This window comes from Nerophis ophidion, linkage group LG20 (assembly GCF_033978795.1).
Source record: "Nerophis ophidion isolate RoL-2023_Sa linkage group LG20, RoL_Noph_v1.0, whole genome shotgun sequence".
Taxonomy (NCBI): domain Eukaryota; kingdom Metazoa; phylum Chordata; class Actinopteri; order Syngnathiformes; family Syngnathidae; genus Nerophis; species Nerophis ophidion.
Window position 1 is genome coordinate 36,201,066 of NC_084630.1, and position 25,531 is coordinate 36,226,596.

The window sequence follows — 25,531 nt, forward strand, 5'->3', positions numbered from 1 at the left end:
CTAATATATATATATATAAAAAAAATAGTTTGATTGGCGACACTAAATTGGCACTAGTGTGTGAATGTGAGTGTGAATGTTGTCTGTCTATCTGTGTTGGCCCTGCGATGAGGTGGCGACTTGTCCAGGGTGTACCCCGCCTTCCGCCCGTTGTAGCTGAGATAGGCGCCAGCGCCCCCCGCGACCCCGAAAGGGAATAAGCGGTAGAAATGGATGGATGGAAAATAGTTTTTATTGTATTTATACTCTCCTCACTGAGCTGCCACCTTATCATGGTAGAGGAGTTTGCGTGTCCCAATGATCCTAGGAGCTATGTTGTCCGGGGGTTTATACCCCCTGGTAGGGTCTCCCAAGGCAAACAGGTTCTAGGTGAGGGATCAGACAAAGACCAGCTCGAAGACCTTTATGAAGAAGACAAAACATGGACCCAGATTTCCCTCGCCCGGACGCGGGTCACCGGGCCCCCCCTCTTGAGCCAGGCCCGGAGGTGGGGCACGATGGCGAGCGCCTGGTGGCCGGGCCTGTTCCCATGGGGCCCGGCAGGGTACAGCCCGAAGAGGTAACGTGGGTCACCCCTCCAATGGGCTCACCACCCCTAGCAGGGGCCATAGAGGTCGGGTGCATTGTGAGCTGGGCGGCAGCCGAATGCAGGGCACTTGGCGGTCCGATCCTCTGCTACAGAAGCTAGCTCTTGGGACGTGGAACGTCACCTCACTGGGGGGGAAAGAGCCTGAGCTAGGGCGCGAAGTGGAGAAGTTCCGGCTGGATATAGTCGGACTCACTTCGACGCACAGCAAGGGCTCTGGAACCACTTCTCTCGAGAGGGACTGGACCCTCTTCCACTCTGGCGTTGCCGGCAGTGAGAGGCGATGGGCTGGGGTGGCAATTCTGGTTGCCCCCCGGCTCAAACCCTGCACGTTGGAGTTCAACCCGGTGGACGAAAGGGTAGCCTCCCTCTGCCTTCGGGTGGAGGGACGGGTCCTGACTGTTGTTTGTGCCTATGCACCAAACAGCAGTTCAGAGTACCCACCCTTTTTGGGTACACTCGAGGGAGTACTGGAAAGTGCCCCCCCGGGTGATTCCCTTGTCCTACTGGGAGACTTCAACGCTCATGTTGGCAACGACAGTGAAACTTGGAGAGGTGTGATTGGGAAGAATGGCCGCCCGGATCTGAACCCGAGTGGTGTTTTGTTATTGGACTTCTGTGCTCGTCACAGTTTGTCCATAACAAACACCATGTTCAAACATGAGGGTGTCCATATGTGCACTTGGCACCAGGACACCCTAGGCCGCAGTTCCATGATCGACTTTGTAGTTGTGTCATCGGATTTGCGGCCTCATGTTTTGGAAACTCGGGTGAAGAGAGGGGCGGAGCTTTCTACCGATCACCACCTGGTGGTGAGTTGGCTGCGATGGTGGGGGAGGATGCCGGACAGACCTGGCAGGCCCAAACGCATTGTGAGGGTCTGCTGGGAACGTCTGGCAGAGTCTCCTGTCAGAGAAAGTTTCAATTCCCACTTCCGGAAGAACTTCGAACATGTCACGAGGGAGGTGCTGGACATTGAGTCCGAGTGGACCATGTTCCGCACCTCTATTGTCCAGGCGGCTGATCGGAGCTGTGGCCGCAAAGTAGTTGGTGCTTGTCGGGGCGGCAATCATAAAACCCTTGGTGGATACCAGCGGTGAGGGATGCCGTCAAGCTGAAGAAGTAGTCCTATCGGGTCCTTTTGACTCATAGGACTACGGAGGTAGTGGACAGGTACCGACAGGCCAAGCTGTGTGCAGCTTCAGCGGTCGCAGAGGCAAAAACTCGGACATGGGAGGAGTTCGGGGAAGCCATGGAAAACGACTTCCGGATGGCTTCGAAGCGATTCTGGACCACCGTCCGCCGCCTCAGGAAGGGGAAGCAGTGCACTATCAACACCGTGTATGGTGCGGATGGTGTTCTGCTGACCTCGACTGTGGATGTTGTGGATAGGTGGAAGGAATACTTCGAAGACCTCCTCAATCCCACCAACACATCTTCCTATGAGGGAGGAGTTCCTGGGGAATCTGTTGTGGACTCTCCTATTTCTGTGGCTGAGGTTGCCGAAGTAGTTAAAAAGCTCCTCGGTGGCAAGGCCCCAGGGGTGGATGAGATCCGCCCGGAGTTCCTTAAGGCTCTGGATGCTGTGGGGCTGTCTTGGTTGACAAGACTCTGCAGCATCGTGTGGACATCGGGGGCGGTACCTCTGGATTGGCAGACCGGGGTGGTGGTTCCTCTCTTTAAGAAGGGGGACTGGAGGGTGTGTTCCAACTATCAATCAATCAATCAATGTTTATTTATATAGCCCCAAATCACAAATGTCTCAAAAGACTGCACAAATCATTACGACTACAACATCCTCGGAAGAACCCACAAAAGGGCAAGGAAAACTCACACCCAGTGGGCAGGGAGAATTCACATTCAGTGGGACGCCAGTGACAATGCTGACTATGAGAAACCTTGGAGAGGACCTCAGATGTGGGCAACCCCCCCCCCCCTCTAGGGGACCGAAAGCAATGGATGTCGAGCGGGTCTAACATGATACTGTGAAAGTTCAATCCATAGTGGCTCCAAGACAGCAGTGAGAGTCCCGTCCACAGGAAACCATCTCAAGCGGATCAGCAGCGTAGAGATGTCCCCAACCGATACAGGCGAGCGGTCCATCCTGGGTCCCGACGAGCGGTCCATCCTGGGTCTCGACTCTGGACAGTCAGTACTTCATCCATGGTCATCGGACCGGACCCCCTCCACAAGGGAGGGGGGGACATAGGAGAAAGAAAAGAAGCGGCAGATCAACTGGTCTAAAAAGGAGGTCTATTTAAAGGCTAGAGTATACAGATGAGTTTTAAGATGAGACCATCGTGGGATCACACTCCTCAGCCTTCCCGGTAAGGTTTATTCAGGTGTACTGGAGAGGAGGCTACGCCGGATAATCGAACCTCGGATTCAGGAGGAACAGTGTGGTTTTCGTCTTAGTCGTGGAACTGTGGACTAGCTCTATACTCTCGGCAGGGTTCTTGAGGGTGCATGGGAGTTTGCCCAACCAGTGTACATGTGCTTTGTGGACTTGGAGAAGGCATTCGACCGTGTCCCTGATGAAGTCCTGTGGGGAGTGCTCAGACAGTATGGGGTATCGGACTGTCTTATTGTGGCGGTCCGCTCCCATTGCCGGCAGTAAGTCGAACACATTTCCAGTGAGGGTTGGACTCCGCCAAGGCTGTCCTGTGTCACCGATTCTGTTCATAACTTTTATGGACAGAATTTCTAGGCGCAGTGAAGGCGTTGAGGGGTTCCGGTTTGGTGACCGCAGGATTAGGTCTCTGCTTTTTGCAGATGATGTGGTCCTGATGGCTTCATCTGAATGGGATCTTCAGCTCTCACTGGATCGGTTTGCAGCCGAGTGTGAAGCGACCGGAATGAGAATCAGCACCTCCAAGTCCGAGTCCATGGTTCTTGCCCGGGAAAGGGTGGAATGTCATCTACGGGTTGGGGAGGAGACCTTTCCCCAAGTGGAGGAGTTCAAGTACCTAGTAGTCTTGTTCACGAGTCGGGAAAGAGTGGATCGTGAGATCGACAGGCAGATCGGTGCGGCGTCTTCAGTAATGCGGACGTTGTACCGATCCGTTGTGGTGAAGAAGGAGCTGAGCCGGAAGGCAAAGCTCTCAATTTACCGGTCGATCTACGTTCCCATCCTCACCTATGGTCATGAGCTTTGGGTCATGACCGAAAGGATAAGATCACGGGTACAAGCGGCTGAAATGAGTTTCCTCTGCCGGGTGGCGGGTCTCTCCCTTAGAGATAGGGTGAGAAGCTCTGTCATCCGGGAGGAACTCAAAGTAAAGCCGCTGCTCCTCCACATGGAGAGGAGCCAGATGAGGTGGTTCGGGCATCTGGTCAGGATGCCACCCGAACGCCTCCCTAGGGAGGTGTTTAGGGCACGTCCAACCGGTAGGAGGCCACGGGGAAGACCCAGGACACGTTGGGAAGACTATGTCTCCCGGCTGGCCTGGGAACGCCTCGGGATCCCCCGGGAAGAGCTAGACGAAGTGGCTGGGGAGAGGGAAGTCTGGGTTTCCCTGCTTAGGCTGTTGCCCCGCGACCCGACCTCAGATAAGCGGAAGAAGATGGATGGATGGATGCATTTATACTAATAGTATATAGTAACAATATTTTATTGTAGTAATACTAATAGTGTATAATAATAGTATTACTAATAATATATAATAGTATTTACTGATGTACTACTAATAATTGTAGTGTTGTCCAGAGGGGGAGGGGCTGTGAGGTCACATAGTGGAGGCATTTGCATCCTAAACACTGACCAGCACATGTGGGAACATGGTGTACCTAATCATGTGACCTGTTGATGAAGTATGTGTACACACGTTCTAGAAGTATGTGTACACATGTACTAGAAGTACGTGTACACATGCACTAGAAGTACGTGTACACATGTACTAGAAGTACGTGTTCACGAGTACTAGAAGTATGTGTACACATGTACTAGAAGTACGTGTACACGAGTACTAGAAGTATGTGTACACGTGTACTAGAAGTACGTGTACACATGTACTAGAAGTACGTGTACACATGCACTAGAAGTACGTGTACACATGTACTAGAAGTACATGTACACATGTACTAGAAGTACGTGTACACGAGTACTAGAAGTATGTGTACACATGTACTAGAAGTAAGTGTACACGTGTACTAGAAGTAAGTGTACATGTGTACTAGAGGTACGTGTACACGTGTACTAGAAGTAAGTGTACATGTGTACTAGAAGTACGTGTACATGTGTACTAGAAGTACGTGTACACGTGTACTAGAAGTACGTGTACACGTGTACTAGAAGTACGTGTACACGTGTACTAGAAGTACGTGTACACGTGTACTAGAAGTACGTGTACACGTGTACTAGAAGTACGTGTACACGTGTACTAGAAGTACGTGTACACAAGTACTAGAAGTACATGTACACATGTACTAGAAGTACGTGTACACATGTACTAGAAGTACGTGTACACATGTACTAGAAGTACGTGTACACAAGTACTAGAAGTACGTGTACACATGTACTAGAAGTACGTGTACACATGTACTAGAAGTACGTGTACACATGTACTAGAAGAACGTGTACACATGTACTAGAAGTACGTGTTCACATGTACTAGAAGTACGTGTACACAAGTAGTAGAAGTATGTGTACACATGTACTAGAGGTACGTGTACACGTACTAGAAGTACGTGTACACATGTACTAGAAATATGTGTACACAAGTACTAGAAGTACGTGTACACATGTACTAGAAGTACGTGTACACATGTACTAGAAGTACGTGTACACATGTACTAGAAGTACGTGTACACATGTACTAGAAGTACGTGTACACGAGTACTAGAAGTATATTTACACATGTACTCAAAGTACTGTACACGAGTACTAGAAGTACGTGTACACATGTACTAGAAGTACATGTACACATGTAGTAGAAGTATGTGTACACATGTACTAGAGGTACGTGTACACATGTAGTAGAAGTATGTGTACACATGTACTAGAGGTACGTGTACACATGTACTAGAAGTACGTGTACACGAGTACTAGAAGTACGTGTGCAGATGTACTGGAAGTACGTTTACACATGTACTCGAAGTACGTGTATACGAGTACTAGAAGTACGTGTACAGATGTACTAGAAGTACGTGTACAGATGTACTAGAAGTACGTTTACACGTACTCGAAGTACGTGTACACGTGTACTAGAAGTACGTGTACAGATGTACTAAAAGTACGTTTACACATGTACTCAAAGTACGTGTACACGAGTCCTCGAAGTACGTGTATACATGTACTAGAAGTACGTGTGCACATGTACTAGAAGTATGTGTCCTGTTACACCTGGGTGATGTGTTGTCTGGGTTTCGTCTGGTTTCACGTTGTCTGGTCATTTCCTGTTTAATTTTGAAATGCTGACTCTCCCTCTCGTTTTAGATCACTTGCTCTTCCTCCTGTATCACTGGTCTGATGTCTCTCCTGATTGTCACCTGTGTCACCCTCCCTCATGTGTGTAAATGTCACCTGTGTCACCCTCCCTCATGTGTGTAAATGTCACCTGTGCCACCCTCCCTCGTGTGTGTAAATGTCACCTGTGTCACCCTCCCTCGTGTGTAAATGTCACCTGTGTCACCCTCCCTCATGTGTGTAAATGTCACCTGTGTCACCCTCCCTCATGTGTGTAAATGTCACCTGTGTCACCCTCCCTCGTGTGTAAATGTCACCTGTGTCACCCTCCCTCATGTGTGTAAATGTCACCTGTGTCACCCTCCCTCATGTGTGTAAATGTCACCTGTGTCACCCTCCCTCTTGTGTGTAAATGTCACCTGTGTCACCCTCCCTCTTGTGTGTAAATGTCACCTGTGTCACCCTCCCTCATGTGTGTAAATGTCACCTGTGTCACCCTCCCTCGTGTGTGTAAATGTCACCTGTGTCACCCTCCCTCTTGTGTGTAAATGTCACCTGTGTCACCCTCCCTCATGTGTGTAAATGTCACCTGTGTCACCCTCCCTCTTGTGTATAAATGTCACCTGTGTCACCCTCCCTCGTGTGTAAATGTCACCTGTGTCACCCTCCCTCATGTGTGTAAATGTCACCTGTGTCACCCTCCCTCGTGTGTAAATGTCACCTGTGTCACCCTCCCTCATGTGTGTAAATGTCACCTGTGTCACCCTCCCTCATGTGTGTAAATGTCACCTGTGTCACCCTCCCTCTTGTGTGTAAATGTCACCTGTGTCACCCTCCCTCATGTGTGTAAATGTCACCTGTGTCACCCTCCCTCTTGTGTGTAAATGTCACCTGTGTCACCCTCCCTCATGTGTGTAAATGTCACCTGTGTCACCCTCCCTCTTGTGTGTAAATGTCACCTGTGTCACCCTCCCTCATGTGTGTAAATGTCACCTGTGTCACCCTCCTTCATGTGTGTAAATGTCACCAGTGTCACCCTCCCTCTTGTGTGTAAATGTCACCTGTGTCACCCTCCCACATGTGTGTAAATGTCACCTGTGTCACCCTCCCTCATGTGTGTAAATGTCACCTGTGTCACCCTCCCTCATGTGTGTAAATGTCACCTGTGTCACCCTCCCTCGTGTGTAAATGTCACCTGTGTCACCCTCCCTCATGTGTGTAAATGTCACCTGTGTCACCCTCCCTCGTGTGTAAATGTCACCTGTGTCACCCTCCCTCATGTGTCAGAGTGTGTTCCTCCAGTGTTACTTTTTCACAGTGTTCAATCAATCAATCAATCAATCAATCAATGTTTATTTATATAGCCCTAAATCACAAATGTCTCAAAGGACTGTACAAACTACTACAACATCCCCGGAAGAACCCACATAAGGGCAAGGAAAACTCACACCCAGTGGGACGCCAGTGACAATGATGACTATGAGAAACCTTGGAGAGGACCTCAAATGTGGGCAAACCATTAAACAATACAACTAAACAACAGTACAACTATACAACCATAAATCAATACAACCATACAACTAAACAACAATAAAACAATACAACCATAGATTTATACAACCATAAAACAATACAACAAAACAACCATACAAATTATACGCCTGTACAACCATACAACAATACAATACAACTACACAACCATAAATCAATACCACCATAAAACAATACAACCACCATGCAACCATAAAACTACACAGCTAAACAACAATACAACTATAAAACAATTTAACCATAACACAATACAACAAAACAACCATACAACAATACAACCATACAACAACAAAACCATACAATTATAAAACTATACAACAATACAACCTTACAACCATAAAACAATACAACCATACAACTATACAACCATAAATCAATACAACCATACAACTAAACAACAATAAAACAATACAACCATAGATTTATACAACCATAAAACAATACAACAAAACAACCATACAAATTATACGCCTGTACAACCATACAACAATACAATACAACTAAACAATACAACTATACAACCATAAAACAATCCAACCATATAACTAAACAATAATACAACTCCACAACCATGAATCAATACCACCATAAAACAATACAACAATACAACCACCATGCAACCATAAAACTAAACAACAATACAACTATACAACCATAAAACAAAACCACCACAACACAATACAACAAAACAACCATACAACAATACAACCATATAACTATACAACCATAAAACTATACAATCATACAAAAATACAACTATACAACAATACAACCACCATACAACCATAAAACTACACAGGTAAACAACAATACAACCATAAAACAATTCAACCATAACACAATACAACAAAACAACCATACAACAATAAAACCATACAACCATACAACTATAAAACTATACAACAATACAACTTTACAACCATACAACTAAACAACAATACAACTACACAACCATAAAACAGTACACCCACCATATAACTAAACAACAATACAACTATACAACCATAAAACAATACAACCAAAACACAATACAACAAAACATTCATACAAGAATAGAAACATACAACTATACAACCATAAAACCATACAACAATAGAACCATACAACCAAACAACAATACAACTATACAACCATAAAACAATATAACTAAACAACAATACAACCATAAAACAATACAACCATACAACTAAACAATAAAACAATACAACCATAGAACTATACAACCATAAAACAATACAACAAAACAACCATACAAATAATACAACTATACAACAAAACAACCATACAGCAATACAACCATAAAACAATGCAAATTTGCAACTAAAAAACACTACAATTATACAACCATAAAACCATACAACTAAACAACAATACTACTATACCACCATAAATCAATACAACCATAAAACAATACAACCATATAACTATACAACTAAACAACAATACAACTATACAACCATAAAACAATACAACAATACAACCACCATAAAACTATACAACTAAACAACTATACAACCATAAAACAATAAAACCCTAACACAATACAACAAAACAACCGTACAACAATAAAACCATACAACAATACAACTACCATACAACCATAAAACTATACAACTAAACAACAATACAACTACACAACCATAAAATAATACAACCATATCACAATACAACAAAACAACCATACAACAATACAACAAAACGGAAATGCTGATTATCGGTCCTGCTAGACACCGACCTCTATTTAATAATACAACTTTAACATTTGACAAGCAAACAATTAAAGAAGGTGACTCGGTAAAGAATCTGGGTATTATCTTCCATTCAACTCTCTTCTCTCCTTTGAGTCAGACATTAAAAGCGTTAGTAAAACGGCCTTATTTCATCTCCGTAATATCGCTAAAATTCACTCCATTTTGTCCACTAAAGACGCTGAGATCATTATCCATGCGTTTGTTACGTCTCGCCCCGATTACTGTAACGTATTATTTTCGGGTCTCCCCATGTCTAGCATTAAAAGATTACAGTTGGTACAAAATGCGGCTGCTAGACTTTTGACAAGAACAAGAAAGTTTGATCATATTACGCCTGTACTCTATATACCTTTATATACATATATACTTATACTGTATATACCTTTATATACATATATACATACATACATATATACACCTATACTGTATATACCTTTATATACATATATACATACATATATCCCTATACTGTATATACCTTTATATACATATATACATAAATATATACCTATACTGTATATACCTTGTATATACATATATACCTACATAGATACCTATACTGTATATACATTTATATACATGTATACATACATGTATACCTATACTGTATATACCTTTATATACATATATACCTACATGTATACCTATACTGTATATACCTTTATATACATATATACATACATATATACCTATACTGTATATACCTTTATATACATATATACATAAATATAGACCTATACTGTATATACCTTGTATATACATATATACCTACATGTATACCTATACTGTATATACCTTTATATACATATATACATACATATATACCTATACTGTATATACCTTTATATACATATATACATACATATATACCTATACTGTATATACCTTTATATACATATATACCTATACTGTATATACCTTTATATACATATATACATACATATATACCTATACTGGCTCACCTGCACTGGCTTCCTGTGCACTTAAGATGTGACTTTAAGGTTTTACTACTTACGTATAAAATACTACACGGTCTAGCTCCATCCTATCTTGCCGATTGTATTGTACCATATGTCCCGGGAAGAAGTCTGCCTTCAAAGGACTCCGGCTTATTAGTGATTCCTAAATCCCAAAAAAAGTCTGCGGGCTATAGAGCGTTTTCCTGTCTGGCTCCAGTACTCTGGAATGCCCTCCCGGTAACAGTTCGAGATGCTACCTCAGTAGAAGCATTTAAGTCTCACCTTAAAACTCATTTGTATACTCTAGCCTTTAAATAGACTCCCTTTGTAGACCAGTTGATCTGCCGCTTCTTTAATTTTTCTCCTCTGTCCCCCCCTCCCTTGTGGAGGGGGTCCGGTCCGATGACCATGGATGAAGTACTGGCTGTCCAGAGTCAGGACCCAGGATGGACCGCTCGCCTGTGTATCAGTTGGGGACATCTCTACGCTGCTGATCCGCCTCCGCTTGGGATGGTTTCCTGTGGACTGAACTCTCGCTGCTGTGTTGGATCCACTATGGATTGAACTTTCACAGTATCATGTTAGACCTGCTCGACATCCATTGCTTTCGGTCCCCTAGGGGGGGGGGGTACTTGGGGAGGACTGCATTTGTGGGCAACCCCCCCCCCCAAGGTTTCTCATAGTCATTCACATCTACATCCCACTGGGGTGAGTTTTTCCTTGCCTTTATGTGGGCTCTGTACCACAGATGTCATTGTGGCTTGTGCAGCCCTTTAAAGCGCTTGTGATTTAGGGCTAAATAAGTAAACATTGTTTGATTGAACAATACAACTATAGTCATGTTTTGTAAACCTTCAATCCACAGGAGATTTTTGGTGTGTAAGTCAGGTGGTTAAGGTGTAAGTCAGGTGTGTAAGGTGTAAGTCAGGTGTGTAAGGTGTAAGTCAGGTGTGTAAGGTGTAAGTCAGGTGTGTAAGGTGTAAGTCAGGTGTTTAAGGTGTAAGTCAGGTGTGTAAGGTGTAAGTCAGGTGTGTTAGGTGTGTAAGGTGTAAGTCAGGTGTTTAAGGTGTAAGTTAGGTGTGTTAGGTGTAAGTCAGGTGTTTAAGGTGTAAGTCAGGTGTGTAAGGTGTAAGTCAGGTGTGTAAGGTGTAAGTCAGGTGTTTAAGGTGTAAGTTAGGTGTGTAAGGTGTAAGTTAGGTGTGTAAGGTGTAAGTCAGGTGTTTAAGGTGTAAGTTAGGTGTGTAAGGTGTAAGTCAGGTGTTTAAGGTGTAAGTCAGGTGTGTTAGGTGTGTAAGGTGTAAGTCAGGTGTTTAAGGTGTAAGTTAGGTGTGTAAGGTGTAAGTTAGGTGTGTAAGGTGTAAGTCAGGTGTTTAAGGTGTAAGTTAGGTGTGTAAGGTGTAAGTCAGGTGTTTAAGGTGTAAGTTAGGTGTGTAAGGTGTAAGTCAGGTGTTTAAGGTGTAAGTCAGGTGTGTAAGGTGTAAGTCAGGTGTGTTAGGTGTGTAAGGTGTAAGTCAGGTGTTTAAGGTGTAAGTTAGGTGTGTAAGGTGTAAGTCAGGTGTTTAAGGTGTAAGTCAGGTGTGTTAGGTGTGTAAGGTGTAAGTCAGGTGTTTAAGGTGTAAGTTAGGTGTGTAAGGTGTAAGTCAGGTGTTTAAGGTGTAAGTTAGGTGTGTAAGGTGTAAGTCAGGTGTTTAAGGTGTAAGTCAGGTGTGTAAGGTGTAAGTCAGGTGTTTAAGGTGTAAGTCAGGTGTGTTAGGTGTGTAAGGTGTAAGTCAGGTGTTTAAGGTGTAAGTTAGGTGTGTAAGGTGTAAGTCAGGTGTTTAAGGTGTAAGTCAGGTGTGTAAGGTGTAAGTCAGGTGTGTTAGGTGTGTAAGGTGTAAGTCAGGTGTTTAAGGTGTAAGTCAGGTGTGTAAGGTGTAAGTCAGGTGTGTAAGGTGTAAGTCAGGTGTGTTAGGTGTGTAAGGTGCAAGTCAGGTGTTTAAGGTGTAAGTCAGGTGTGTAAGGTGTAAGTCAGGTGTGTAAGGTGTAAGTCAGGTGTTTAAGGTGTAAGTTAGGTGTGTAAGGTGTAAGTCAGGTGTTTGAGGTATAAGTCAGGTGTGTTAGGTGTGTAAGGTGTAAGTCAGGTGTTTAAGGTGTAAGTCAGGTGGGTTAGGTGTGTAAGGTGTAAGTCAGGTGTTTAAGGTGTAAGTCAGGTGTATAAGGCGTAAGTCAGGTGTTTAAGGTGTAAGTCAGGTGTATAAGGTGTAAGTCAGGTGTGTAAGGTGTAAGTCAGGTGTTTAAGGTGTGTTAGGTGTGTAAGGTGTAAGTCAGGTCTTTAAGGTGTAAGTCAGGTCTTTAAGGTGTGTTAGCTGTGTAAGGTGTAAGTCAGGTGTGTAAGGTGTAAGTCAGGTGTGTTAGGTGTAAGTCAGGTGTTTAAGGTGTAAGTCAGGTGTGTAAGGTGTAAGTCAGGTGTGTAAGGTGTAAGTCAGGTGTTTAAGGTGTAAGTCATGTGATTAAGGTGTGTAAGGTGTAAGTCAGGTGTTTAAGGTGTAAGTCAGGTGTGTTAGGTGTGTTACGTGTGTAAGGTGTAAGTCAGGTGTGTTAGGTGTGTAAGGTGTAAGTCAGGTGTTTAAGGTGTAAGTCAGGTGTGTAAGGTGTAAGTCAGGTGTTTAAGGTGTAAGTCAGGTGTGTTAGGTGTGTAAGGTGTAAGTCAGGTGTTTAAGGTGTGTAAGGTCTAAGTCAGGTGTTTAAGGTGTAAGTCAGGTGTGTTAGGTGTGTAAGGTGTAAGTCAGGTGTGTAAGGTGTAAGTCAGGTGTTTAAGGTGTAAGTCAGGTGTGTAAGGTGTAAGTCAGGTGTGTAATGTGTAAGTCAAGTGTGTAAGGTGTAAGTCAGGTGTGTTAGGTGTAAGTTAGGTGTGTAAGGTGTAAGTCAGGTGTGTTAGGTGTGTAAGGTGTAAGTCAGGTGTTTAAGGTGTGTAAGGTGTAAGTCAGGTGTTTAAGGTGTAAGTCAGGTGTGTTAGGTGTGTAAGGTGTAAGTCAGGTGTTTAAGGTGTAAGTCAGGTGTTTAAGGTGTAAGTCAGGTGTCTAAGGAGTAAGTCAGGTGTGTAAGGTGCAAGTCAGGTCTTTAAGGTGTAAGTCAGGTCTTTAAGGTGTGTTAGCTGTGTAAGGTGTAAGTCAGGTGTGTAAGGTGTAAGTCAGGTGTGTTAGGTGTAAGTCAGGTGTGTAAGGTGTAAGTCAGGTGTGTAAGGTGCAAGTCAGGTCTTTAAGGTGTAAGTCAGGTCTTTAAGGTGTGTTAGCTGTGTAAGGTGTAAGTCAGGTGTGTAAGGTGTAAGTCAGGTGTGTTAGGTGTAAGTCAGGTGTGTAAGGTGTAAGTCAGGTGTGTTAGGTGTAAGTCAGGTGTCTAAGGAGTAAGTCAGGTGTGTAAGGTGTAAGTCAGGTCTTTAAGGTGTGTTAGCTGTGTAAGGTGTAAGTCAGGTGTGTAAGGTGTAAGTCAGGTGTGTTAGGTGTAAGTCAGGTGTGTAAGGTGTAAGTCAGGTGTTTAAGGTGTAAGTCAGGTGTGTTAGGTGTGTAAGGTGTAAGTCAGGTGTTCGAGGTGTGTAAGGTGTAAGTCAGGTGTTTAAGGTGTAAGTCAGGTGTGTAAGGTGTAAGTCAGGTGTGTAATGTGTAAGTCAGGTGTGTAAGGTGTAAGTCAGGTGTGTAATGTGTAAGTCAGGTGTGTAAGGTGTAAGTCAGGTGTGTAAGGTGTAAGTCAGGTGTTTAAGGTGTAAGTCAGGTGTGTAAGATGTAAGTCAGGTGTGTAAGGTGTAAGTCAGGTGTTTAAGGTGTAAGTCAGGTGTGTAAGGTGTAAGTCAGGTGTGTAATGTGTAAGTCAGGTGTGTAAGGTGTAAGTCAGGTGTGTTAGGTGTGTAAGGTGTAAGTCAGGTGTTTAAGGTGTGTAAGGTGTAAGTCAGGTGTTTAAGGTGTAAGTCAGGTGTGTTAGGTGTGTAAGGTGTAAGTCAGGTGTTTAAGGTGTAAGTCAGGTGTTTAAGGTGTAAGTCAGGTGTATAAGGTGTAAGTCAGGTGTGTAAGGTGTAAGTCAGGTGTTTAAGGTGTAAGTCAGGTGTGTAAGGTGTAAGTCAGGTGTGTAAGGAGTAAGTCAGGTGTGTTAGGTGTGTAAGGTGTAAGTCAGGTCTTTAAGGTGTAAGTCAGGTCTTTAAGGTGTGTTAGCTGTGTAAGGTGTAAGTCAGGTGTGTAAGGTGTAAGTCAGGTGTGTAAGGTGTAAGTCAGGTGTTTAAGGTGTAAGTCAGGTGTGTTAGGTGTGTAAGGTGTAAGTCAGGTGTGTTAGGTGTGTAAGGTGTAAGTCAGGTGTTTGAGGTGTGTAAGGTGTAAGTCAGGTGTTTAAGGTGTAAGTCAGGTGTGTTAGGTGTGTAAGGTGTAAGTCAGGTGTGTAAGGTGTAAGTCAGGTGTTTAAGGTGTAAGTCAGGTGTGTAAGGTGTAAGTCAGGTGTGTAATGTGTAAGTCAGGTGTGTAAGGTGTAAGTCAGGTGTGTTAGGTGTAAGTTAGGTGTGTAAGGTGTAAGTCAGGTGTGTTAGGTGTGTAAGGTGTAAGTCAGGTGTTTAAGGTGTAAGTCAGGTGTGTTAGGTGTGTAAGGTGTAAGTCAGGTGTTTAAGGTGTAAGTCAGGTGTGTTAGGTGTGTAAGGTGTAAGTCAGGTGTTTAAGGTGTAAGTCAGGTGTTTAAGGTGTAAGTCAGGTGTGTAAGGTGTAAGTCAGGTGTCTAAGGAGTAAGTCAGGTGTGTTAGGTGTGTAAGGTGTAAGTCAGGTCTTTAAGGTGTAAGTCAGGTCTTTAAGGTGTGTTAGCTGTGTAAGGTGTAAGTCAGGTGTGTAAGGTGTAAGTCAGGTGTGTTAGGTGTAAGTCAGGTGTGTAAGGTGTAAGTCAGGTGTTTAAGGTGTAAGTCAGGTGTGTTAGGTGTGTAAGGTGTAAGTCAGGTGTGTTAGGTGTGTAAGGTGTAAGTCAGGTGTTTGAGGTGTGTAAGGTGTAAGTCAGGTGTTTAAGGTGTAAGTCAGGTGTTTAAGGTGTAAGTCAGGTGTGTAAGGTGTAAATCAGGTGTGTAATGTGTAAGTCAGGTGTGTAAGGTGTAAGTCAGGTGTGTTAGGTGTAAGTTAGGTGTGTAAGATGTAAGTCAGGTGTGTTAGGTGTGTAAGGTGTAAGTCAGGTGTTTAAGGTGTAAGTCAGGTGTGTTAGGTGTGTAAGGTGTAAGTCAGGTGTTTAAGGTGTAAGTCAGGTGTTTAAGGTGTAAGTCAGGTGTATAAGGTGTAAGTCAGGTGTGTAAGGTGTAAGTCAGGTGTCTAAGGAGTAAGTCAGGTGTGTTAGGTGTGTAAGGTGTAAGTCAGGTCTTTAAGGTGTAAGTCAGGTCTTTAAGGTGTGTTAGCTGTGTAAGGTGTAAGTCAGGTGTGTAAGGTGTAAGTCAGGTGTGTTAGGTGTAAGTCAGGTGTGTTAGGTGTAAGTCAGGTGTGTAAGGTGTAAGTCAGGTGTGTAAGGTGTAAGTCAGGTGTGTTAGGTGTGTAAGGTGTAAGTCAGGTGTGTTAGGTGTGTAAGGTGTAAGTCAGGTGTTTAAGGTGTAAGTCAGGTGTGTTAGGTGTGTAAGGTGTAAGTCAGGTGTTTAAGGTGTAAGTCAGGTGTTTAAGGTGTAAGTCAGGTGTATAAGGTGTAAGTCAGGTGTGTAAGGTGTAAGTCAGGTGTCTAAGGAGTAAGTCAGGTGTGTTAGGTGTGTAAGGTGTAAGTCAGGTGTGTTAGGTGTAAGTTAGGTGTGTAAGATGTAAGTCAGGTGTGTTAGGTGTGTAAGGTGTAAGTCAGGTGTTTAAGGTGTAAGTCAGGTGTGTTAGGTGTGTAAGGTGTAAGTCAGGTGTTTAAGGTGTAAGTCAGGTGTTTAAGGTGTAAGTCAGGTGTATAAGGTGTAAGTCAGGTGTGTAAGGTGTAAGTCAGGTGTCTAAGGAGTAAGTCAGGTGTGTTAGGTGTGTAAGGTGTAAGTCAGGTCTTTAAGGTGTAAGTCAGGTCTTTAAGGTGTGTTAGCTGTGTAAGGTGTAAGTCAGGTGTGTAAGGTGTAAGTCAGGTGTGTTAGGTGTAAGTCAGGTGTGTTAGGTGTAAGTCAGGTGTGTAAGGTGTAAGTCAGGTGTGTAAGGTGTAAGTCAGGTGTGTTAGGTGTAAGTCAGGTGTGTAAGGTGTAAGTCAGGTGTGTAAGGTGTAAGTCAGGTGTGTAAGGTGTAAGTCAGGTGTTTAAGGTGTAAGTCAGGTGTTTAAGGTGTAAGTCAGGTGTGTAAAGTGTAAGTCAGGTGTTTAAGGTGTGTAAGGTGTAAGTCAGGTCTGTAAGATGTGTGTTATGTGTGTAAAGTGTAAGTCAGGTGTGTAAGGTGTGTGTTAGGTGTGTAAGGTGTAAGTCAGGTGTGTAAGGTGTGTGTTAGGTGTAAGTCAGGTCTGTAAGGTTTGTGTTAGGTGTGTAAAGTGTAAGTAAGGTGTGTGTTAGGTGTGTAAGGTGTAAGTCAGGTGTGTAAGGTGTGTCTTCGGTGTGTAAGGTGTAAGTCAGGTGTGTAAGGTGTGTGTTAGGTGTTTAAGGTGTAAGTCAGGTGTGTAAGGTGTGTGTTAGGTGTGTAAGATGTGTGTTATGTGTGTAAAGTGTAAGTCAGGTGTGTAAGGTGTGTGTTAGGTGTGTAAGGTGTAAGTCAGGTGTGTAAGGTGTGTCAGTCAGGTGTTTAAGGTGTGTGTTATGTGTGTAAGTGTAAGTCAGGTGTTTTAGGTGTAAGTCAGGTGTGTAAGGTGTGTCAGTCAGGTGTTTAAGTTGTGTGTTAGGTGTGTAAGGTGTAAGTCAGGTGTTTTAGGTGTAAGTCAGGTGTGTTAGGTGTAAGTCAGGTGTGTTTGGTGTGTAAGGTGTAAGTCAGGTGTTTTAGGTGTGTTAGGTGTAAGTCAGGTGTGTTAGGTGTGTAAGGTGTAAGTCAGGTGTGTAAGGTGTGTTAAGTGTGTAAGGTGTAAGTCAGGTGTGTAAGGTGTAAGTCGGGTGTGTAAGGTGTGTGTTAGGTGTGTAAGGTGTAAGTCAGGTGTGTAAGGTGTGTGTTAGGTGTGTAAGGTGTAAGTCAGGTGTGTAAGGTGTGTGTTAGGTGTGTAAGATGTAAGTCAGGTGTTTAAGGTGTGTTAGGTGTGTAAGGTGTAAGTCAGGTGTGTTAAGTGTGTAAGGTGTAAGTCAGGTGTGTAAGGTGTGTCTTAGGTGTGTAAGGTGTAAGTCAGGTGTGTAAGGTGTGTGTTAGGTGTGTAAGATGTAAGTCAGGTGTTTAAGGTGTGTAAGGTGTAAGTCAGGTGTGTTAGGTGTTTAAGGTGTAAGTCAGGTGTGTTAGGTGTGTAAGGTGTAAGTCAGGTGTGTAAGGTGTGTGTAAGGTGTTAGTCAGGTGTGTGTTAGGTGTTTAAGGTTTAAGTCAGGTGTGTAAGGTGTGTGTAAGGTGTAAGTCAGGTGTGTAAGGTGTGTCTTAGGTGTGTAAGGTGTAAGTCAGGTGTGTAAGGTGTGTGTTGGATGTGTAAGGTGTAAGTCAGGTGTGTAAGGTGTGTCTTCGGTGTGTAAGGTGTAAGTCAGGTGTGTGTTAGGTGTTTAAGGTGTAAGTCAGGTGTGTAAGGTGTAAGTCAGGTCTGTAAGGTTTGTGTTAGGTGTGTAAGGTGTAAGTCAGGTGTGTGTTAGGTGTTTAAGGTGTAAGTCAGGTGTGTAAGGTGTAAGTCAGGTCTGTAAGATGTGTGTTATGTGTGTAAAGTGTAAGTCAGGTGTGTAAGGTGTGTGTTAGGTGTGTAAGGTGTAAGTCAGGTGTGTAAGGTGTGTGTTAGGTGTGTAAGGTGTAAGTCAGGTGTGTAAGGTATGTCAGTCAGGTGTTTAAGGTGTGTGTTATGTGTGTAAAGTGTAAGTCAGGTGTGTAAGGTGTAAGATGTGTGTTATGTGTGTAAAGTGTAAGTCAGGTGTGTAAGGTGTGTGTTACGTGTGTAAAGTGTAAGTCAGGTGTGTAAGGTGTGTGTAAGGTGTAAGTCAGGTGTGTAAGGTATGTGTTAGGTGTGTAAGGTGTAAGTCAGGTGTGTAAGGTGTGTGTTAGGTGTGTAAGGTGTAAGTCAGGTGTGTAAGGTGTGTCAGTCAGGTGGTGTAAGTCAGGTGTGTCAGGTGGTGTAAGTCAGGTGTGTAAGGTGTAAGTCAGGTGTGTAAGGTGTAAGTAAGTCAGTCAGGTGTTTAAGGTGTAAGTCAGGTGGTGTAATTTAGGTGTGTAAGGTGTGTCAGTTAGGTGGTTTAAGTCAGGTGTGTAAGGTGTAAGTCAGTCAGGTGGGTAAGGTTTAAGTCAGGTGGGTAAGGTGTGTAAAGTGTAAGTCGGTGTGTAAGGTGTGTAAAGTGTAAGTCGGGTGTCTAAGGTATTTAAGGTGTGCTAAGTTGGGGGTGTCAGGTTTGACACATGAATACAAAAAGTGTACTTTAATGAGGTTTCACACTAAATCAGTGGTTCTCAAATGCCAAGGGGTATGTTAGATTTTTTTAAAAATATTCTAAAAATAGCAATAATGCAAAAATCTTTTTAAAATATATTTATTGAATAATACTTCAACAAAATATGAATGCAACAATGCAATATTCAGTGTTGACAGCTAGATTTTTTTGTGGACATGTTCCATAAATATTGATGTTAAACAGGTCTTTTTTTGTGAAGAAATGTTTAGAAGTATGTTGATGAATCCGGATAGATCTCTATTACAATCCCCAAAGAGGGCACTTTAAGTTGATGATTACTTCTATGTGGAGAAATCTGCATTTACAATTGAATCACTTCTTTATTTTTTCAACAAGTTTTTAGTTATTTTTATATCTTTTTTTTCCCCAAATAGTTCAAGAAAGACCACTACAAATGAGCAATATTTTGCACTGTTATACAATTTAATAAATCAGAAACTGATGACATAGTGCTGTATTTTACTTCTTTATCTCTTTTTTCAACCAAAAATGCTTTGCTCTGATTAGGGGGTACTTGAATTAAAAACATGTTCACGGGGGTACATCACTGAAAAAAGGTTGAGAACCACTGCACTAAATAACACAAAAAGTGTACTTTAATGAGGTTTGACACACTAAATAACACAAAAGGTGTATTTTGATGAGGTTTGACACACTAAATAACACAAAAGGTTTATTTTGATGAAGTTTGACAAACTATATAACACAAAAAGTGTACTTTGATGAGGTTTGACACACTAAATAACACAAAAGGTGTATTTTGACGAGGTTTCAGACTGTCCAGTGTACTGGCCCAGGTGACGTCACGGCGCAGACGGCAGTCTACTGGGTGACGTCACGGTCGGGGGAGGAGTCTCCCTCGTCCTGAGGGGAGACGATGATGGCGTGCGCCTCCAACAAGGAAGTGTCGGTGGACCCCCCCAGGAAGCGTGACGTCACTTCCAGGTCTTGGAGCCTGAGGCGGACAGTGCTGCCGCGCGCCAGACTGAGTGCGCGTGCGCGTGCGGGCCGCCGACACACGCAGTGCAGTTTGGCGCCAAAGTCGACGTAAAGGTCGTCGCCGACCACGTGGAAGACCGTGCCCACCGCCATCTTGTTCCGGGCATCTCCCATCTGCACCAGCGGGCTGGCACGCAGCAGCGCGGCGAAGCTGGCCTCTGGAGCCTTCGGCGGCGAGCTGAAAGAGGCGGCGAAGCCCGACTTTGGCTTGTCGTCGTCGGCATGCTGGCTGCCGGAAGTCCCGGAGCAGAAGGTCCTGAGCGGGCGGGACAGCAGCGCAACTGCACTCGTCCTCCGAAGCAGCGCCATCTTGCCTCTCTTCTTCTTCTCCTTTTTCCGGTGGCCGGCGGAAGTAGGCTTCTTGGGCGCACTGCTTCCCCCCGCTGGTCCTCGGTGGGATAGCTTAAGCACTTTCGACTACTGTTTTTGAATAGTTTTATATCTACAGAGCGAAGTCATGGTAAGACCAATAGAACACAGAAATGGCGGACAGTATAACAAAGTATGAAATAAAAATGTATAGAAGTGTGTGAATGCGCATGCGCACAGGGAGAAAATACAAGTCCAATAAAAACGTCATGTTGCTTGTTATTGTGGGATGTGATGGCGGAGGGATCTACTTTCCAGCTCCGTGGCATCACTGCAGGGAAATATCAATCCGCGTTAGTCAGGTCCTGGTCCTCGGTGAGTGTGTGAAAGTGAGTGTGTACTTTGTGTCACCACAACAAGTGTCCGTGTGTAAACAACAACATGCGCGGCGCCGCACTTTGACGGCGACAGCAGCCGCCGTGACCGAGGCGAGGAAGCTAGGCGACAACATCCTCCGCCGACATGCCGGGAATGATGGACAAAGGGTCGGAATACTTGGGCAAAGCTCGTTCTAACGGCACCAAGAGTCCGTCCAACGCCTCTAACGGACATTTGACGGACGACAGCGGCAGTGACGACGACCACGGTGGGTAGCCTCGAACACGCTAGCGGGCTGCTAGCTAGCTAGCTAGCTGAGGTAGCTGCGGCTCCGAAAAGTAAACAACATGTTTTCTTCTGGCTTTTCTCAGATGTTGGAATGAGAGTCGGAGCAGATTACCAAGCACACATCCCCGACTTTGATGCTGGTGAGCAGCTTTCACAACCATTCTCTTCACTTATACTCTCACGAGACCTGACCTCGGTCCCCGCAGTAGCCTCGGTCCATCTCCACTAATGTCAATGTAGTAGCCTCGGTCCGTGTTCACTAACGTCAACGTAGTAGCCTCGGTCTGTGTAGTAGCCTCGGTACATCTCCACTAATGTCAATGTAGTAGCCTCGGACCATGTTCACTAACGTCAACGTAGTAGCCTCGGTACATCTCCACTAATGTCAATGTAGTAGCCTCGGACCATGTTCACTAACGTCAACGTAGTAGCCTCGGTACATCTCCACTAATGTCAATGTAGTAGCCTCGGTCCGTGTTCACTAACGTCAACGTAGTAGCCTCGGTCTGTGTAGTAGCCTCGGTACATCTCCACTAATGTCAATGTAGTAGCCTCGGTCCATGTTCACTAACGTCAACGTAGTAGCCTCGGTCCGTGTTCACTAACACGGATGTAGTAGCCTCGGTCCATGTCCACTAATGTCAATGTAGTAGCCTCGGTCCATCTCCACTAATGTCAAGGTAGTGGCCTCGGTCTATGTTCACTAACGTCAACGTAGTAGCCTCGGTCCTTGTTCACTAACACGGATGTAGTAGCCTCGGTCTGTGTAGTAGCCTCGGTCCGTGTTCACTAACACGGATGTAGCAGCCTCGGTCTGTGTTCACTAACACGGATGTAGTAGACTCGGTCCATGTTCACTAATGTCAATGTAGTAGCCTCGGTCCATGTTCACTAACGTCAACGTAGTAGCCTCGGGCCGTTTTCACTAACACGGATGTAGTAGCCTCGGTCCGTGTTCACTAACACGGATGTAGTAGCCTCGGTCTGTGTTCACTAACATGGATGTAGTACCCTTGGACCATGTTCACTAATGTGAATGTTGTAGCCTCGGTCCATGTTCACTAATGTCAATGTAGTAGTCTCGGTCCATGTTCACTATCGTCAACGTAGTAGCCTCGGTCTGTGTAGTAGCCTCGGTCCGTGTTCACTAACACGGATGTAGTAGCCTCGGTCTGTGTAGTAGCCTCGGTCCGTGTTCACTAACACAGATGTAGTAGCCTCGGTCTGTGTAGTAGCCTCGGTCCGTGTTCACTAACACAGATGTAGTAGCCTCGGTCCCCGTTCACTATCGTCAACGTAGTAGCCTCGGTCTGTGTAGTAGCCTCGGTCCGTGTTCACTAACACGGATGTAGTAGCCTCGGTCTGTGTAGTAGCCTCGGTCTGTGTAGTAGCCTCGGTCTGTGTAGTAGCCTCGGTCTGTGTAGTAGCCTCGGTCCGTGTTCACTAACACGGATGTAGTAGCCACGGTCCGTGTTCAGTAACACGGATGTAGTAGCCTCGGTCCGTGTTCAGTAACACGGATGTAGTAGCCTCGGTCTGTGTTCAGTAACACGGATGTAGTAGCCTCGGTCTGTGTTCACTAACATGGATGTAGTAGCCTCGGTCCTTGTTCACTAATGTCAATGTAGTAGCCTCGGTCCATGTTCACTAACGTCAACGTAGTAGCCTCGGTCTGTGTAGTAGCCTCGGTCCGTGTTCACTAACACGGATGTATTAGCCTCGGTCTGTGTAGTAGCCTCGGCCCGTGTTCATTAACACCGATGTAGTAGCCTCGGTCTGTGTTCACTAACATGAATGTAGTAGCCTCGGTCCATGTTCACTAATGTGAATGTAGTAGCCTCGGTCCATGTTCACTAATGTCAATGTAGTAGCCTCGGTCCATGTTCACTATCGTCAACGTAGTAGCCTCGGTCTGTGTAGTAGCCTCGGTCCGTGTTCGCTAACACGGATGTAGTAGCCTCGGTCTGTGTAGTAGCCTCGGTCCATGTACACTAACGTCAACGTAGTAGCCTCGGTCTGTGTAGTAGCCTCGGTTCGTGTTCACTAACACGGATGTAGTAGCCTCGGTCTGTGTAGTAGCCTCGGTCCGCGTTCACTAACATGGATGTAGTAGCCTCGGTCTGTGTTCACTAACATGGATGTAGTAGCCTCGGTCTGTGTTCACTAACATGGATGTAGTAGCCTCGGTCTGTGTTCACTAACATGGATGTAGTAGCCTCGGTCCATGTTCACTAATGTGAATGTAGTAGCCTCAATCCGTGTAGTAGCCTCAGTCCATATCCACTAACGTCAACGTAGTAGCCTCAATCCGTGTAGTAGCCTTGGTCCATGTCCACTAACACGGATGTAGTAGCCTCGGTCCATGTCCACTAACGTGAATGTAGTAGCCTCGGTCTGTGTAGTAGCCTCGGTCCATGTTCACTAACACGGATGTAGTAGCCTCGGTCCATGTTCACTAACGTGAACGTAGTAGCCTCAATCCTTGTAGTAGCCTTGGTCCATGTTCACTAACACAGATGTAGTAGCCTCAGTCCACGTTCACTAACACAGATGTAGTAGCCTCGGTCCATGTTCACTAACACAGATGTAGTAACCTCAGTCCATGTTCACTAACACAGATGTAGTAGTCTCGGTCCACGTTCACTAACACAGATGTAGTAGCCTCAGTCCGTGTTCACTAACACAGATGTAGTAGCCTCAGTCCGTGTTCACTAACACAGATGTAGTAGCCTCAGTCCATGTTCACTAACAGATGCAGTAGCCTTGGCCCATGTTCACTAACACAGATGTAGTAGCCTCGGTACGTGTTCACTAACACAGATGTAGTTGCCTCGGTCCACGTTCACTAACACGGATGTAGTAGCCTCGGTCCATGTTCACTAACACAGATGTAGTAGCCTTGGTACGTGTTCACTAACACAGATGTAGTAGCCTCGGTACGTGTTCACTAACACAGATGTAGTAGCCTCGGTACGTGTTCACTAACACAGATGTAGTAGCCTCGGTACGTGTTCACTAACACAGATGTAGTAGCCTCGGTACGTGTTCACTAACACAGAAGTAGTAGCCTCGGTACGTGTTAACTAACACAGATGTAGTAGCCTCGGTACGTGTTCACTAACACAGATGTAGTAGCCTCGGTCCACGTTCACTAACACAGATGTAGTAGCCTCGGTACGTGTTCACTAACACAGATGTAGTAGCCTCGGTACGTGTTCACTAACACAGATGTAGTAGCCTCGGTCCATGTTCACTAACACAGATGTAGTAGCCTCGGTACGTGTTCACTAATACAGATGTAGTAGCCTCGTGTTCACTAATTAGTAATAGTACTTTCAATGACCAAAGCAATTAAGTATTTTATTACAATTAGCAATATTTTCTACTACCAAAGTAATGATGTCTTTTACTACAATTAGTAATAGTATTTTTATTACCAAAGTAATCAAGTATTTTATTGCTATTAGTAATATTTTCTAATACCAAAGTAATCAACTATTTTATTACTGTTATTAAAATGTTGTGCTACCAAAGTAATAAAGTACTTTAGTACAATTATTATCAAGTGTTTTAGTAGTCATCATGTTTCCTGTTAGTTGTTCTGTATTCATAGTGTTTCCATTCCCAAGTGTTCCCGATGAAATGTGTTATTCCTCCATCAACAATAAAGTAGTGGACATGCACTACTAAAGTAGTCCTGCTTTTAGTCATGAATATTCCAACACTCGTCTGGATTTGTAATTAATGATGTCAAAGTCATGAGTTGTGAGCACATCTTTGGGCTACCATAACAGGAGTAGTATTGTTGTGTATTGTGTGGAGTACTATTACTGGAATACTATGGTTGTTTATTGTATGGAGTACTATAACATAAGTAGTATTGTTGTGTACAATATGGAGTAGTATAACAGAAGTAATATTGTTGTGTACGGTATGGAGTAGTGTAACAGAAGTAGTATTGTTGTGTACAGTATGGAGTAGAGTAACAGAAGTAGTATTGTTGTGTACAGTATGGAGTAGTGTAACAGAAGTAGTATTGTTGTGTACAGTATGGAGTAGAGTAACAGAAGTAGTATTGTTGTGTACAGTATGGAGTAGAGTAACAGAAGTAGTATTGTTGTGTACAGTATGGAGTAGTATAACAGAAGTAGTATTGTTGTGTACAGTATGGAGTAGTATAACAGAAGTAATATTGTTGTGTACAGTATGGAGTAGTGTAACAGAAGTAGTATTGTTGTGTACAGTATGGAGTAGAGTAACAGAAGTAGTATTGTTGTGTACAGTATGGAGTAGAGTAACAGAAGTAGTATTGTTGTGTACAGTATGGAGTAGTATAACAGAAGTAATATTGTTGTGTACAGTATGGAGTAGAGTAACAGAAGTAGTATTGTTGTGTACAGTATGGAGTAGTGTAACAGAAGTAGTATTGTTGTGTGCAGTATGGAGTAGAGTAACAGAAGTAGTATTGTTGTGTACAGTATGGAGTAGTGTAACAGAAGTAGTATTGTTGTGTACAGTATGGAGTTGAGTAACAGAAGTAGTATTGTTGTGTACAGTATGGAGTAGAGTAACAGAAGTAGTATTGTTGTGTACAGTATGGAGTAGTGTAACAGAAGTAGTATTGTTGTGTACAGTATGGAGTAGTATAACAGAAGTAGTATTGTTGTGTACAGTACGGAGTAGAGTAACAGAAGTAGTATTGTTGTGTACAGTATGGAGTAGAGTAACAGAAGTAGTATTGTTGTTTGCAGTATGGAGTAGAGTAACAGAAGTAGTATTGTTCTGTACAGTATGGAGTAGTATAACAGAAGTGATATTGTTGTGTACAGTATG

The 25,531-nt window shown here is 44.1% G+C and overlaps 2 protein-coding genes and 2 long non-coding RNA genes across 7 annotated transcripts in view; 3 read left to right on the top strand and 1 right to left on the bottom strand.

The window, feature by feature from the left end:
• The first annotated feature begins 11,473 nt into the window (after nt 1–11,473).
• Nucleotides 11,474–14,452, top strand: LOC133539082 (uncharacterized). The gene is made up of 3 exons (XR_009803172.1): nt 11,474–12,941; nt 13,169–13,809; nt 14,128–14,452. It is a non-coding gene; the product is annotated as an uncharacterized LOC133539082 (long non-coding RNA).
• A 1,315-nt stretch (nt 14,453–15,767) lies between these two features.
• Nucleotides 15,768–18,573, top strand: LOC133539085 (uncharacterized). 3 transcript variants are annotated; one of them, XR_009803175.1, is made up of 4 exons: nt 15,768–16,937; nt 17,090–17,147; nt 17,197–18,365; nt 18,423–18,573. It is a non-coding gene; the product is annotated as an uncharacterized LOC133539085 (long non-coding RNA). The 3 variants fall into 3 exon arrangements; XR_009803173.1 differs by having other exon boundaries at nt 17,090–18,365; XR_009803174.1 differs by having other exon boundaries at nt 15,768–16,695; nt 17,099–18,365.
• Nucleotides 18,574–18,602: 29 nt separating this feature from the next.
• The window catches only part of rcor3 (REST corepressor 3), a 39,123-nt gene continuing 32,194 nt past the window's right edge, over nt 18,603–25,531 (top strand). For both annotated transcript variants that reach the window (XM_061881126.1, XM_061881127.1), the window contains exons 1-2: nt 18,603–20,678; nt 20,782–20,838. In XM_061881126.1, the coding sequence (XP_061737110.1) occupies nt 20,555–20,678; nt 20,782–20,838 (181 nt within the window). In that variant the 5' untranslated portion in view covers nt 18,603–20,554. The remainder of the gene's footprint in view (nt 20,679–20,781; nt 20,839–25,531) is intronic.
• On the bottom strand, nt 19,303–20,078 carry mrps28 (mitochondrial ribosomal protein S28). The gene has a single exon (XM_061881128.1). It carries the CDS (start codon nt 20,030–20,032, stop codon nt 19,547–19,549), a length of 486 nt encoding a protein of 161 aa, XP_061737112.1. The 5' UTR covers nt 20,033–20,078; the 3' UTR covers nt 19,303–19,546.

What these genes read in the sequence shown, in the direction of transcription:
- mrps28 (XM_061881128.1), bottom strand. Translation starts at nt 20,032, where the DNA reads ATGGCGCTGCTTCGGAGGACGAGTGCAGTTGCGCTGCTGTCCCGCCCG.